At 39.2% G+C, this 15,254-nt stretch overlaps 1 protein-coding gene and 1 long non-coding RNA gene across 2 annotated transcripts; one reads left to right on the top strand and one right to left on the bottom strand.

Annotated features, from left to right (window-relative positions):
- Positions 1–9,361: 9,361 nt before the first annotated feature.
- LOC126719101 (uncharacterized) lies at positions 9,362–13,333 on the bottom strand. Its single transcript, XR_007653183.1, has 3 exons — positions 13,185–13,333; positions 9,761–11,945; positions 9,362–9,638 (listed from the first exon to the last, which is right to left on the bottom strand). It is a non-coding gene; the product is annotated as an uncharacterized LOC126719101 (long non-coding RNA).
- LOC126719100 (putative U-box domain-containing protein 42) lies at positions 9,728–14,850 on the top strand. Its single transcript, XM_050421691.1, has 4 exons — positions 9,728–9,872; positions 10,863–12,026; positions 12,545–12,854; positions 13,150–14,850. Exons 1-4 carry the CDS (start codon positions 9,867–9,869, stop codon positions 14,742–14,744), a joined length of 3,075 nt encoding a protein of 1,024 aa, XP_050277648.1. The 5' UTR covers positions 9,728–9,866; the 3' UTR covers positions 14,745–14,850.
- Positions 14,851–15,254: the final 404 nt, after the last annotated feature.

Raw genomic sequence — 15,254 nt, forward strand, 5'->3', positions numbered from 1 at the left:
TATTTATTTTTTATTTTCAATTTTCCTATAATTTTTTTTTACATTCACTTATTTTTTAAATATTTACACTTTCTTTAACATTTCTTCTTCCCTTACCTTTTTATCTCCCCACTATCCTCTAATTTAATATTGCTATTCATCTTTCCCTTCATTTTTCTTTATTTGTCTCTTCTTATCCCTTCCTTCTTACTATAAATTTGTCACTCTTTTCCATTCTTTACATAGTTTTCTCTCACAGAAGATTTCTCTCTCTCTCTCTCTCTCTCTCTCTCTCATAGTTTTGGTGGATTTTTATTTTTTATTGCATCTTCGCTTTAGGTTGATAAATTGTTGTGTTTTTAAGAACTCTAATTTAGGTTGATACGATTTAGTTTTGTGTTTTAAGTTCTTATTATTATTATTTTGCTCTTTGATTGTTAAATTTTAGCTGATCACGTTATTAAAAATTAAAGATAGTAGATAAAAATAAGATAGAATTCCATTATATAGCATAATTTGAATAATTTAGTGTTTATTGTTATATCTTTTGGTTTTTCTTATTTTTTTTTCTTCTCTTCTATTTTACTCAATATTGAAATTCAACCACATCCTCCTTATCATTAAATTATTTATATTTTCTCTCTCTTTTTGTTTTAAAAAAAATATATATAATATTTTAGTTAAATTCAAATAAAAGAAAATTGTGCTCATCAAATTGTACTTATTTTTTTTAACATTTACACTTTCTCCAACCTTTCTTCTTTTCTTTACCTTTTCATCTCCTCAAACATTCTACCTTGATATCACTCTTCCTCTTTTCTTTTATCTTCCTTTATTTTGTTTCTTTTTATTATCATCCTCTTAGTATAAATTTGTCATTCACTCTTACATTCTTTACATAATTTTCTCTCACAAAAATTTGGTTATTTCCCACTCTTTCTCCCTCAATTTTTTGGTGGATTTTTATTTTTATTTTTCTTGCATCTCTATTTTAGCTTGATATAAAGTTTTGTATTTTTTAGAACTCTATTTTGGTTGATGGAATTTTGTTTTGTGTTTTAAGTTTTTTTTTTTTATTATTGATTTTTATGACTTTGATTGTTAAATATTATCATATTGCATTATAAATAATTAAAAATAGTATACAAGTATGTACTATTATTATTTTACATAGAATTATTTGGATAAGTTAGTTGTAAGGACTCAATTTGTAACGACCCCAAATTGGTGTATTGGGTTCGAACGTTAAAGGCCCAAACAATAAAATTTGTAGAGAGTGGGCTAAAAGGCTAGGCCTTGGTGAACGGACAGTAGTTAGTCATGGTGTTTACGATGATCGCACAGAGATGTACTGTGCTTACTTAAGAAGACTTTCTCCTTGGCACGGCCTGGGTGACTCTGGTTCTTGGCCTTCGTCCAAGGAGCTTAATGTTCTTAATATTCCCTTTTTTTACGCTAGGTTACCGTGGTCCTGGTGACGATACATAATGCTCTTTATTTTTTTATCGCCCCTCTTCTCGTGGACGAATTCTTGCATTATATAGCCCCTTTTAGTTGATCCTGACCTTCCATCTGTTGATCAGGCAGATAACTATTCGAGTTCTTGTCTCATCAGCCCCTTTCCCCCACTTTCTGTTAGTTGCAATAACCGAAGCCACACTGTTCAGGGGTCTTTTCCCATTAATGTGGTCAGGACGTTTGTTGGCGCATTCAATGTGGAGGTGATAGTTTTTTCTTGAACCGTTCCCACACTGTACCCCCGTGCAAGTCCTACTGTATTCGTCATTTCTTCTGGGAGCGCTTTAGGGGCTGCCTTTGATGGCGTGCCGTTCTTCCCTTTTGGGTTTTGGGATGCCGAGGACAGGATTGTCCTCAACTGCATTTTTAGGTCATTTGGACTTTCGCTATATGTCCTCGGCAACGTCTCTCCTCGGCGTGGGCCTTGGGCCCTAAGGTAAAGTGGGTCGGGGTCACAAATTCTCTGGCCCCACAATAGCCCCTCAAAACCCTGCTGTTCGGCTCCTCGGACGGAGATGAGGGTTTTGATGACATCAGGCCTCTGCCATAGCTTGTCAATCCTTGTCATCTATCAGTACCAAAGACTCTTCGTCTGCCAAAGACACATTCTTGGCGCCTTGGTATGTGAAGCGTGTATTCATTAAATGCAGGCAGCTCTGTGCTTCCCACGTTCAACGGTGCGATGGTAATCTAACGGTGGAGATTTCCTTACCTTTATGGGCGGGAAAATTCGCACAGTTACATTTGATGGGAAGTATAAATAATTTTTAGAACTGATTTGTCTCTTCACTTTCACACTTAAGTGTTCTGGCGCATATATCCTGGATTCAGTCAAACTTCCATCCAAACTCAAGACTCTCTCCAGCATAAAAAAGCCCGTCCGAGGAACTTTTCCTCCTTTCTGTAAGTTTTATTCTCTCACTAACTTGTGCTTTCTCTCTTCTAGATTTATTTTTCTCTTGCTCCTCTACTTCTCTCGTCATCCCTGAGTCTGTTTAGTAGTTCCTAGAGATGGTTAAATTAAAAAAGTTGGTTGAGACCGAAGAGGCGATGGAAAAGTTCATCGCCGACTATAGGATACCCCCCAATGTGAGTTTGAGGTACTGCAAGGAGGGGGAGTGACATCTCAAGAGAAGAACGGGTGAGGTGGTGATTCCCTTTCTCGCCTTTATAGAAGGGGGTGTGAGAATACCCATGGGGCCGGTAATGAGGAGTTACCTTAAGCATTTCCGATTAGCTCCCACCCAGTGTGTTGCTAATGTGTTTAGGATCCTGGGTTGTGTGGACGCCTTAAACGAAAAAATGGGGCTAAGACTAACCCATCATGACGTAAACTGGTGCTATAACCTCCAACATTTGAGGGGCAAATCCTACTGCATGAAGATGAGAGACGACAGGGTTCGACTAATCCAGTGCCTTCCCGAGTCCAGTAAAGGGTTGAACAAGGATTTTCTTATTGTATTTGGGGAGTGGCACGATGGCCTTCCTTGCCCAATTGTGAGGGAGAACCAGGTGGGACGTAGAGAGTAGGAGGAGGCCAATCTTTTGCGCCGTCTTAATTTTGTGTGGTTCGGTCACTTACTATGAACATGCCTTCTTTTTGCAGATCCACACGCCTTTCACCGCACTTTCATCTGATTAACCAGAAGGATTTGGAGACCGTTCTCAAGGCGGCAGTTTTTGTAAACGAAGAGGATGGTCAAGTCAGAGCCGCTCACAAAATCTTAGGGTACAACCCCATCTAGAAGTCATTTGCCGCCTCGAAGCACGTGATCAGAGCTAAAGATCCTTGGTTTCAGAAAATCACTGTAGCCGAGCACGGGTTTTTGATCTTTGAAGGATTTCCTGTCCCGGAGGGCATTCCGTTGGCGGGCTCTTCTCCGTCCCACTAAGCAGCGGAGGACGAGGGTGATTTGGGTCTGTTTGAAGAGGGGTTCGGTGTATTTGACCAGGCTGATCCTTTCGGTGACCTGGGTGACCCTGACTTGTCCGAGGCGAAGCTGTTGTCAGTGGGAACATCTTCTCGGGCGGAGATGGGTGTTAAGAGGAAACCCTCGACCAGCTTGTTTAACCTGCTCGAGGGCCAGCCGGGGAAAGGCGTGCAGGGAAGGTCGCAGTCCAGTGCTCCAACTCACCTACCACAGCCCCAGCCAGTCCAGACTAGGTCTTCTCCTTCCTAATCGCAGTCGCAATCTCCCCGACCAAAACTTCCTGCCCCTCCCCAATCCACTCTGCCTCCCTGGCTTGAGCCCATTGACCCAAAGAGGAAGAGGAGTTACAAGGGTAAGGAGCCAATGGACGGGGGGAAATCCCCTTCCTCTCGAGAGGAGGACGAAGCCCCGCGAGCTCAAAAACAGTTAAAGATTGGGCATCAAGGCCAGGGGAAAGGGGTCGATGCCCAATCCGCGCCCAATGCTTGGCTTCCTGCCCCAATGCTCCATGGGGAACCTCTGATGGAAGATGCATCCATGAGGATCTTTCGAGACGGAGAAGGCGCTTATGTGGTTGACGCATTGGAGAGGACCTTGCTGCTCCCCACTGACATGACCAAGTTGAAGAATATGAGGATGCAGGAGGTTTTCCTCAGCATGAAGAGGTACCTGGGCATGGTAAGGCTCCTAATACTTATGACTCCGTCGACCTTTGCTCCTAGATTTTCATTCATAATGTGTTTGTTTCAATTGGCAGGCCGTCCAGGCCACCTATAGGCTGGAGAATGAGGCTAAGGGGCAGAGTAAGTCTGCAGAACTTGAGCCCAATAAGCGTATAGAGGCTATGCGAACCCTTAAAAATTCAGAGGCTGACCTCGCGAAGGCCAGGGAGGACTTAAAAGAGATGACCAAGGCTAGGGATAATGCTGAGGCAAGCCTGCACGGTGCCCAAAAACAGGCCGAGGAACAGACGAGGCGCTTGCTTACCGCCGAGGAGCAATTGAAGATCGCCAAGGAGTAGATCGGTGATTTAAAGAAAAAACTGATTGAGGCAGAGAGGGCTAAAGGCATCGCGGAATAGGCCAGGGACGAAGCCGTGAGGGCCAAGACAGAGGCTGAGTTTGCCAAGATGGAGGCCGAGACCTCCAAGGATAAGGTCGAGGAGGAGGCTTACGATACGGGGGTGGCTGATACCCAGGCCACCCTTAAAGCTCAAATCCCTGGTGTATGCAAACTATACTGTTCCCAGGTTTGGAATGAAGCCCTCAAACGAGCCGGGGTGGAGGCTTCGTCCGACCTGTGGAAGGCGGAGAAGGTGTACTATCCTCCGGCCATCCGTGAGACCGTCTCTGCCAGCTCCGAGGCTGTGAGCGCTCCACAGGAGACTGACGCTGCTCAGCCAGAAGCTGCTCAGCTCATTGTCACTCCTGACGAGTTGACTAAGGGAGGAGAGCTTCATAAGGCGACAGAAACACCTGGAGGTCTGAATCCTGAAATGCCTCAGGAGGCTGCCAATTCTACAGTCAGTGCTCAGATCTCTGATGCCGAGGAGCCGGCCCTCTTGGTTCAGCCCCTTCAGGCCATTCCCCTTACTGATGTCTCCGAGGGCCTTGAGGCTAATCCTGCTCGGCCTCCTCAGAAAGGGGATGTCTCTCAGGGTCTCGAGGCTAATCTTGCTCAGCCTCCCCAGGAAGTGGCTAAAACAAAATTGAAGGAGAAGTAGGAGCCCTGGCCAACTTTTGTGTTTGTTTTTAGTTTAGCTGTTAATTAGTTTCCCTTTTGTTTTAAGGACCTTGGAATTTGCTTGTAACTAAAACCTTTAACCATATGTATGAAATTCCTTCCTCCCTTTTTCCTTTAAATTATACGTTCGTTGCCCTTGTTGATATTTACTATTGTTGCGAATCTCATGGTTTTTGAATTAGTTATCTCAACATGTATGAATGGTTGTGCATATGATATATTTGGAATTACATCCCAGAATTCTAACTTACCCGCACCCATGGGACGTTGAGTTTGCGTCTACACATACCTCTAGGGAGCTAAATACATCATCCGAGGTGTCGAGCGTGTTCTTAGGCCATGTCTGGTACTTAGATTTTCTTAGGGTATCTAGTTTCCCCATAGGTTTGAGTTCAAGGACCAGACAAGACCTTGGTTCTGTCTAGTACTTTCTTTTTAAAGTAGTTGGTTTCCCCATAGGTTTGAGTCCGAGGACCATGCAAGACCTTGGTTCTGTCCAACATTTATATTTTCTTAAAGTAGTTGGTTTCCCTATAGGTTTGAGTCCGAGGACCATGTAAGACCTTGGTTCTGTCCAACATTTATATTTTCTTAAAGTAGTTGGTTTCCCCATAAATTTGAGTCCGAGGATCATGCAAAACCTTGGTATTGTCCAAAACTTATATTTTCTAAAAGTAGTTGGTTTTCCCATAGGTTTGAGTCCAAGGACCATGCAAGACCTTGGTTCTGTCCAACACTTATATTTTCTTAAAGTAGTTGGTTTCCCCATAGGTTTGAGTTCAAGGATCATACAAGACCTTGGTTCTGTTCAAAACTTATATTTTCTAAAAGTAGTTGGTTTCCCCATAGGTTTGAGTCTGAGGATCATGCAAGACCTTGGTTTTGTTCAAAATTTATATTTTCTAAAAGTAGTTGGTTTTCCCATAGGTTTGAGTCCGAAGACCATGCAAGACCTTAGTTCTGTCCAACACTTATATTTTCTTAAAGTAGTTGGTTTCCCCCATAGGTTTGAGTCCGAGGATCATGCAAGACTATGATTTTGTCCAAAACTTATATTTTCTAAAAGTAGTTGGTTTCCCCATAGGTTTGAGTCCGAGGACCATGCAAGACCTTGGTTCTGTCCAACACTTATATTTTCTTAAAGTAGTTGGTTTCCCCATAGGTTTGAGTCCGAGGATCATGCAAGACCTTGGTTCTGTCCAAAACTTATATTTTCTAAAAGTAGTTGGTTTCCCCATAGGTTTGAGTCCGAGGACCATGCAAGACCTTAGTTCTGCCCAACACTTATAGGAATTCGGTGAATCGGGCTACTGGACCCGCCAGGATTAGCCCCTTAACAAAGGTGTGGGGCATAAACTTGATGTTAGAAGCCCCTAGAACTGCCCGTGCCACTGGCGCTTCGAAGTGTAGCCCTGAGTGGAAGCTGTGTTAGGGCAACAATCGCGTGTTGCTGGAAATGATGGAGTGACTTTCGCATAGCTTGCACCACTACCAAAATTATTTCTTTCGAGGGGCCCTTGTTGACAGGGGCTTGATACTTCCATGACTAACCGCCGCCTGCGCCAACGCACAAGCCTTTCCCACAGACGACGCCAATTGTAAGGACTCAATTTGTAACGACCCCAAATTGGTGTATTGAGTTGGAACGTTAAAGGCCCAAACAATAAAATTTGTAGATAGTGGGCTAAAAGGCTAGGCCTTGGTGAATGGACAGTAGTTAGTCATGGTGTTTACGATGATCGTACAGAAATGTACTGTGCTTACTTAAGAAAACTTTCTCCTCGGCACGGCCTGGGTGGCTCTGGTTCTTGGCCTCCGTCCAACGAGCTTAATGTTTTTATTATTCCCTTTTTTTACGCTAGGTTACCATGGTCCTGGCGACGATACATAATGCTCTTTATTTTTTTATCGTCCCTTTTCCCGTGGACAAATTCTTACATTATATAGCCCCTTTCAGTTAATCTTGACCTTCCATTTGTTGATCAGGCAGGTAACTACTTGAGTGCTTGTCTCATCAGCCACCTTCCCCCACTTTCTGTTAGTTGCAATAACCGAAACCACACTGTTTAGGGGTCTTTTCCCATTAATGTGGCCAGGACGTTTGTTGGCGCATTCAATGCGGAGGTGACAGCTTTTCCTTGAACCGCTCCCACACTGTACCCCCGTGCGAGTCCTACTGTACTCGTCCTTTCTTTTGGGAGCGCTTTAGGAGCTACCTTTGATGGCGTGCCGTTCTTCCCTTTTGGGTTTTGGGATGCTGAGGACAGGATTGTCCTCGGTTGCATTTCTAGGCAATTTGGACTTTCGCTGCATGTCCTCGGCAACGTCTTTCCTCGACGCGGGCCTTGAGCCCTAAGGTAAAGTGGGCCAGGGTCACAAATTCTCTGGCCCCACATTAGTGTTTATTGTTATGTATTTTATTTTTATTTTTATTTTTTTCTCATATCATTTTATTTAACATTTAAATTCAGCCACATCTCCCATATATATCATTAAATTATTTATATTTCCACTCCTTTTTTATATATTTAATGTCATAGAATCATCATTGAATTTTGGAAAACGATAGGTTGCCAATGGAGAGAGAGAGAGAGAGAGATGGTATAAAAAAAAAAAAAACCAATATAAAGTAATAAAGAGTAGATAAAGAAAAAAAACCAAACGTCAATTAGTAATAGTTGATTGGAAAATAAAAAGGTGGTTAAGAGGAGGAAAAAATAAAATAGAGATGGCTATACAGTGGACATTGAAAACTTTATAGTGCAATAAAATCAACCATTACATTCACTTAATTAAATCAATAATCAGTAATCAACAATTAAATATAATAATACAAAATTTAAACTTAAAACTAATCAAACTCTAACTAGAGAAATTATATTTCCTATCATAACTAAAAATTAGATGTTCTTCAACAATTTGGAAATTATTTTTTAAATATTTACACTTTCTTTAACATTTCTTCTTCCCTTACCTTTTCATCTCTCCACTACCCTCTAATTTAATATTGCTATTAATCTTTTCATTCATCTTCCTTTATTTGTCTTTTCTTATCCATTCCCTCTTACTATAAATTTGTCACTCTTTTTCATTCTTTGTATAGTTTTCTCTCACAGAAGATCTCTCTCTCTCTCTCTCTCTCTCTCTCATAGTTTTGGTGGATTTTTATTTTTTATTGCATCTCCGCTTTAGGTTGATAAATTGTTGTGTTTTTAAGAACTCTAATTTAGGTTGATACAATTTAGTTTTGTGTTTTAAGTTATTATTATTATTATTTTGCTCTTTGATTGTTAAATTTTATCCGATCACATTATTAAAAATTAAAGATAGTAGATAAAAATAAGATAGAATTCCATTATATAGCATAATTTGAATAATTTAGTGTTTATTGTTATATCTTTTGATTTTTCTTATTTTTTTTCTCATTTTTTGACATTTTATTTAACCTTATATATATATATATATATATTTATATAATCATAATCTTCCTACACCATGACTTTAAAAAATCTATTGAATAGTTCTTCATCTTATTTAATGTCGATGTTATGCAAATTATCAACCAATAAATTTATGATAATGGTAAAAAAATGTTATAGACAAGATTATGAAAAATGTGATAAAACTTAAAAAAAAAAAAAAAAAAAAAAAAAAAAAAAAACTCTTTTTAAAGTCTAGAGACAAAAATAGTATTTTACCTAAAAAATTATCACGCGTAACGTGCAGGTCTGCGACTAGTTAAGAATAATGGGCCGACATTTGATCATCATCGCCCAAATATATGAACTAGTCAAAAGTGAAAGCCTTTATTATTCTCTTTTATAATCCCCCATTCGTTGGGCCTTCAGCTATGCCTCAAGTGAAGTCTTTTGTCCGATTAAGAACGACCTAAAATCAGTATCGGTATTGAAAAAGTCAGTAGAAGAATAATAATTTTAATTTTTCCACCTGCTTCAACTTACGCGTTTGATGTAATATATGACAGCACTATAACCTTAAATTATGCATTGCAATTTGCAGCAAAGCCCCGATTAGATAATACAAATTACCGTTTACCGAATAAGAAAAAAAAGCCCAGTCATCTTTTAGGCAATTTCTACACCTGCCTAATGTTTGACTCTTGTTACTCTAATTCATTCATTAACTTGATCTAATAGTCAGACAGGAATTCAGAAAGCAACACTGTTAAATGGGTAGAATAACTTCAGAAATTCAATCAACTGAGGCTTAATATTGATAGGAATGCTGCTAATTGTTTGCAAGGGACTGACATGGTTCTAAGTGTAGATTGTTTGCCATGACTTTCAAAAACATAGCAGTCTAGATTATCTCCAATGGAAATTGATTGGTCACCTTGAATAATATAATTATTCTAGAATAGCAAAAAAAGTTACAAAATTGGAGCTGGAAAACAGACCAAATCCGCCATTGACCAACACTAGCGTGAAAGTGATGGTTAGCTGAAACCTGAAACCAAACCAAATGTGATAGTTAGCTGACCAAGTCTAAAGTATAGCACCATTATATTAAAAAAGACAAAAAGAAAAATCAATGATCAATGATCAGTGACTTTCCAATGTCATACTAACCCCTTTCTTTTAATTGTCTTCTCCTCCTAATGAAAGTTACCAGTCCAGGTTTTGCAAGATTGGGTGCTCATAAACCAGAAGGTCTTGTGAGAGCAGCTACAATTGGATGTCGGTAGGAGCTTTTCAGAACTTTTTTCCTTTTCCTTTTATGTGAACCTCAGTATGAAAGCTCAATGATGCTCTCAATGTTGATGAGCCTTTCGTAGAGATAAAGATTGTAGAATGTATGAATTAGTTTATAGGGTTGAAGTTCTTATAAGCTTATTGTTGATGTTATCTAGATGAATTCTATAGGCAACATAGTTTCTGTATGCATTTTTTTTTAAAGTGACATTAGCATGATTAAGCTGAGTCTTATGAGAGAATTCATTTTGAACTACTCTGAGTAGCTAAAGCACATCTCATATAATATCTACAGGTGTTTTAGTGCAGTAATAGGAGCGACTAACCTTCATATCTCATATATCTCCTTGGTGGGGAGAATTCCCAAATTTTCATGATTCTCAATTTCATATAATTTGAACTGTGAATAGTGTATTTACTACACTGCACTAATCACATGATCTTTGTAGATTTTCAGAAGTTAATGAGCTTACAGTGAATAACTAAGAGGCTGCAAGCAAGTCTCATTCCCAATCACTGAAAATAAATTTGAAAGCATATTACTGTCCTACAAGGATAGACATATAGTAATTATAGTATTCTTGTCTTTTAAGTTTGTCAACTTGTGAAATTCAGAAAACATCATTAAAGATAAAATCCCACATATCTGAAATACTAATAGCTAACTTATGGAACTTATACATCCGTTTAAATATTTTGTGTCATGCCAGTTTGTGTTGTGAATTTTTGGACTTTTTTACATGAAGTTCTGATCTTGATCTGTATTAGATTAATTATTTTTTTAATTTCTGAAGAACACAAGTTACAAATATGCTTTTAGCACAATGTACCATTAGTGGGGAACCTATACCTGACCTTGTTTGAATTGAGTGAAGACAGAATTGGGGAATCTTATCACTGCCTTTGTAAAAATAGGTTCCTTAACCTGAAGACTGATGGGTACAGTGAATGTTTAATAATTTGTCATTCATTTATACAGCTGAAGGAAGATGCAACGCCAATTGTAAATCTTGCAGAGTCCTTGTTGGCATCCATTTCAGAGATTATGACAGCAGTTGTATGCATAGAGAAAGAACATGAAAACTTCATTGAATTTGGATGCTACCTTTACAGGGCTTCTCTGGCCATAATGGAGTTGCTCAAAGCAGAGAATTCACCAGAAAATGCAATAGAGATTCTACAAACACTATCCCTAAACGTTGACTTGGCCAAGGATCTTGTGAAGAGATGCCAAGAAATCATTAACGCAATTTCAGATAATGAACAAGGAAGCATTATAGCACAGCTTGAGGGGGTGATAAATCACACAGGAGAATCCCTGAGCTTGATACCATCTTCCACATTTGGAGACCAAGAATATGTTAAAGTTGCTATCTGGTCATTATCAAATGAGATGCAGAATGCCCAATTTGGAATTGGCCAAACTCTTGCAGTTAAGACCAAGCAGCATGATACAAGGACATTGTCTTTGGAGAAGCAACTGAAGGAGGAACCAGCACCACAAGAGACAGATCTCTATCCCATTAATGTTGATGTTTCTATAAACGATCATCAGTTCTTGAATATGCCTCAAAAAATTGAGGCATTAAGGAGCACAAGTTCTGACATCACTAGAAAACCTGGAAACCTGAACAGATCCTTAACCACATTGCCACAGGCGACTCAGTATATGGAGCCTCTTTATGAAACTTTCTTTTGCCCACTAGGAAAGAAGATCATGGACAATCCAGTCACCATAGAAACCGGAGTAACCTATGAAAGGAATGAAATTACTAAATGGTTTGAGAAGTTTGAAAAATCAGACATTTTCTGCCCAGTCACAGGGCAGAAGCTAGTGAGTAGGGCTTTCAACACAAACAAAGCTCTGAAGTCCACAATAGAGGAATGGCTGGAAAGGAATGAAGCATCCAGGATCAAGGTTGCACGGACAGCTTTGTCTTTAGCCAGTTCAAAGGATATGGTACTGGAAGCAATAAAAGATTTGCAAACTATCTGCCAGAGGAAAAGATACAATAAGGTACAGGTTCGCAGTGTTGGATTAATGCCATCTCTCATTAAGTTTCTGGAGTACAAAGACAGAGATGTTAGATGTGCAGCAATAGAAGTATTACACCTATTGTCAGAGGATGATGATGAAAATAAGGTTTTAGCTCTTCACTTTTCTCTGATTTCAAATTGAATATTATATCAATAATGAAAAACAATATGATGAACAGGAACTTAACCTATAGTCTTAGGTATGTTTTTGTTTGTCAAAATTATGAACACAGAAATGGTGACTTTATAGGAGACAAAACTTAGTCTCAATCAGTTGTATGACAAAACAAGGCCTGCCATTGTGGTCAGTTATAGATATCCAATGAATTTTTGGAAGTATACTTTGCTACCCTATTAGTGTGGTGGGGAACCTCAGCTGCAATTATCTAGACATGAGATTGAACCAAGCAGACCAATCTTTATCTGCAACTTCCATTCATGAACTTGAAACCTATTTGAACAAGCACTTATTTTTCAAGGATTCTAGATGTGCGTTTAGCTTTCTATTATTGGTGTCTTGTTTATATCTATCTACTGTGAGTATTTGCACTCAATGACTTCACCAAAAGTGAAAACCATATCTTATTCTTAGATATATGTAATCTTTGGTGGTTAATTTTGCAGGAAATGATCGCTAAAACAATGAATATTTCCACAATAATTGATATGCTGTCAAGTAGTCACCAACCAATAAGGCATGCATCCCTGCAGTTCTTGCTTGAGCTTTCAAAATCCCAATCTTTGTGCAAGAAAATTGGGTCAGTTCCTGGAGGAATTCTAATGCTGATCAATATTAAATACAAACATTCAATTGATGCATTTGCTTCAGGAAAAGCTGAAGGAACCTTAAGGAACCTAGAGAGGGTGCCAAATAACATTAAGCACATGGCAGAATGTGGACACTTGGAACCCCTTTTAGATCATCTTACTGAAGGTAATGCTCAAAACTTCTTCTCAGTATTTCCAAGCCACCTCCAAGTAATTAAAAATAAAAATGTTTTGAAACAGAACAAATAAGACATTCAAAGCTATATTTAAAGGAAACATAGTTACAGAACAAGAGTAGCAGCTAAACTATACAGAAATTGAAGAAACTAAAAATGTATTTGGACTTTTGTTATGAACCATTTGTGTATCTCCAAGGAGATCATAGACTAACGGCATAGTTTGTAGAAAGCCATATGCTCTAACCAAAAGTAATGCTGACAAAAAATGAATCCAATAAACAGGTTGTGAAGAAATGAAGATGGAAATGGCAAGTTACCTTGGGGAAATTGTTCTTGGACATGACAGCAAAACCTTTGTGGCTGTGAGGGCTTCCCCCCATCTCGTAAAAATGGTTCAGAGTGGAAACAGTCTGAGCAGAACGGCAGCATTTAAAGCTCTGGCTCAGATCTCATCCTACCAGCCAAATGCAAAAATTCTTGTAGAAGCTGGAGTAGTAAAAATAATGGTTGAAGAGATGTTCAGTAGGAGGATCTATGATGAGCCTATGAACTCAAAAATAGAAGCAGCAGCAATACTAGCAAATATATTTGAGTCTGAGCTTGAGCTTGAGAAGTTCCAAGTGAATAATCATGGCCACACTATAACTTCTGATTATGTGGTCTACAGCATCTTCGACATGCTGAAGAACTCAACCCCTGATAAACTCAACATCAATCTTATCAGAATTATCTTATGCTTGACAAAGACCCAAAAATCAATAGCCACCATTGTCTCAGTGGTCAAAACGACTGAAGCAAGCCACACCCTGACTGAACTCATCAATAATCCACATGATGATCTTGCCATAACAGCAATTAAGCTGCTGTGTACACTTTCCCCCTACATGGGCCACACACTAGCTGAAAGGCTCTGCAAAACCGGAGGCCAACCTGAGAGCCTAATCCAGAGTCCTACTGAAATAAACCAAATCACAGAGAGACATGCAGTTTCAGCAAAATATGTGGCAAAACTCCCCCACCAAAACCTAACGCTAAACCTAGCCATTCTGAGCAAGAATGCAGTCCCTACAATCCTAAAAACAATCAATCAAATCCAAAGAAGTGGAACAAGATCAAGCAGGTATGCAAGTGCTTATTTAGAAGGCTTAGTGGGCACTCTAGTCAGATTCACAACAACACTATATGAACCTCAGATATTGTTTCTAGCAAGAAACTACAATTTCACATCAGTGTTCACAGAGTTGCTCATAAAAACATCTAGTGATGAAGTTCAGAGGTTATCAGCAATTGGGTTGGAAAATCTCTCATCACAGTCGATAAATCTGTCAAAAGCACCTCAAATTAAGAGAACCAAGTTTTTGAAGTTGTTCTACTTACCCAAGTTCCTATCTTTTGGTTCATCGAAGAGGAGGAAACTACCGGGTTGCCCAGTTCACAGAGGGGCTTGTTCTTCAAAAAACACATTCTGTTTAGTTGATGCAAAGGCAGTTGAGAGGCTGTTGGCTTGTTTGGACCACGAGAATGTTGAAGTAGTTGAAGCTGCATTGTCAGCTATAATTACATTGCTAGATGAAAAAGTTGATGTGGACAATAGTGTGAGCATGTTGAGTGAAGTAAATGCTGTACAACGTGTTCTAAATTTGGTGAAAGAGCACCAGCAAGAGGGTCTATGGCAAAAGTCACTTTGGGTGATTGACAAATTCTTGATGAAAGGTGGGGACAAGTCTGCTTTGGATATATCACAGGATAGGTTGTTGCCTGCAACATTGGTGAATGCTTTCCATCATGGGGATGGCAATACGAGGGAGATGGCTGAGAAGATTTTGAGGCATTTGAATAAGATGCCAAATTCCTCTACTTCCAACTATACCATGTAAAATCGTCCCTCTCCCTTTCTCTTCTTTATGGTCTTATTGTAATGCTGCTATTGACAAAGTTGTTAAAGATGGAATAGTTTGTATATTGATGTATATTATGTGTTTACGGCATTGTACAGTAGAAAGTCTTATATATGCTAAGTATGTGTAAAGTACAAGTAATATGGATATATTACAAGTACACAAATATAGTATACTAGGCTAAGCTCGATGGGCTAGGTTAGACTAACCTATATACTAACATCACCCCCTCAAACTTGAGGTGGTAAGGAGGAAGCCAATTGGGGTAGAGGTGATAGGCCAAGTGGGTGAGTTTTGGTGAAGATATCAACAAGTTGGTCAGTAGAGGTGATAGACCAAGAATGTATTGACTCCTTGGGTAAATTAATCAATTAATTAGCCAGGTGAATTAATTAAGTCAATTTAACATGCATTACGCGTAGTAGCAAAAACAAATCACCAAATAACTAAATGTAGCAGAAATTAAATTTGACACAGGTGATTTGTTTA

The sequence above is a fragment of the Quercus robur genome, chromosome 3 (genome assembly GCF_932294415.1).
Source record: "Quercus robur chromosome 3, dhQueRobu3.1, whole genome shotgun sequence".
NCBI lineage: Eukaryota > Viridiplantae > Streptophyta > Magnoliopsida > Fagales > Fagaceae > Quercus > Quercus robur.

Bases quoted from the DNA above. Each gene is read 5' to 3' on its own strand.
- LOC126719100 (XM_050421691.1), top strand. The intron at 12,027-12,544 runs GTTTTAGCTCTT...TTAATTTTGCAG, and splicing joins AGGATGATGATGAAAATAAG to GAAATGATCGCTAAAACAAT. The intron at 12,855-13,149 runs GTAATGCTCAAA...TCCAATAAACAG, and splicing joins TTTAGATCATCTTACTGAAG to GTTGTGAAGAAATGAAGATG.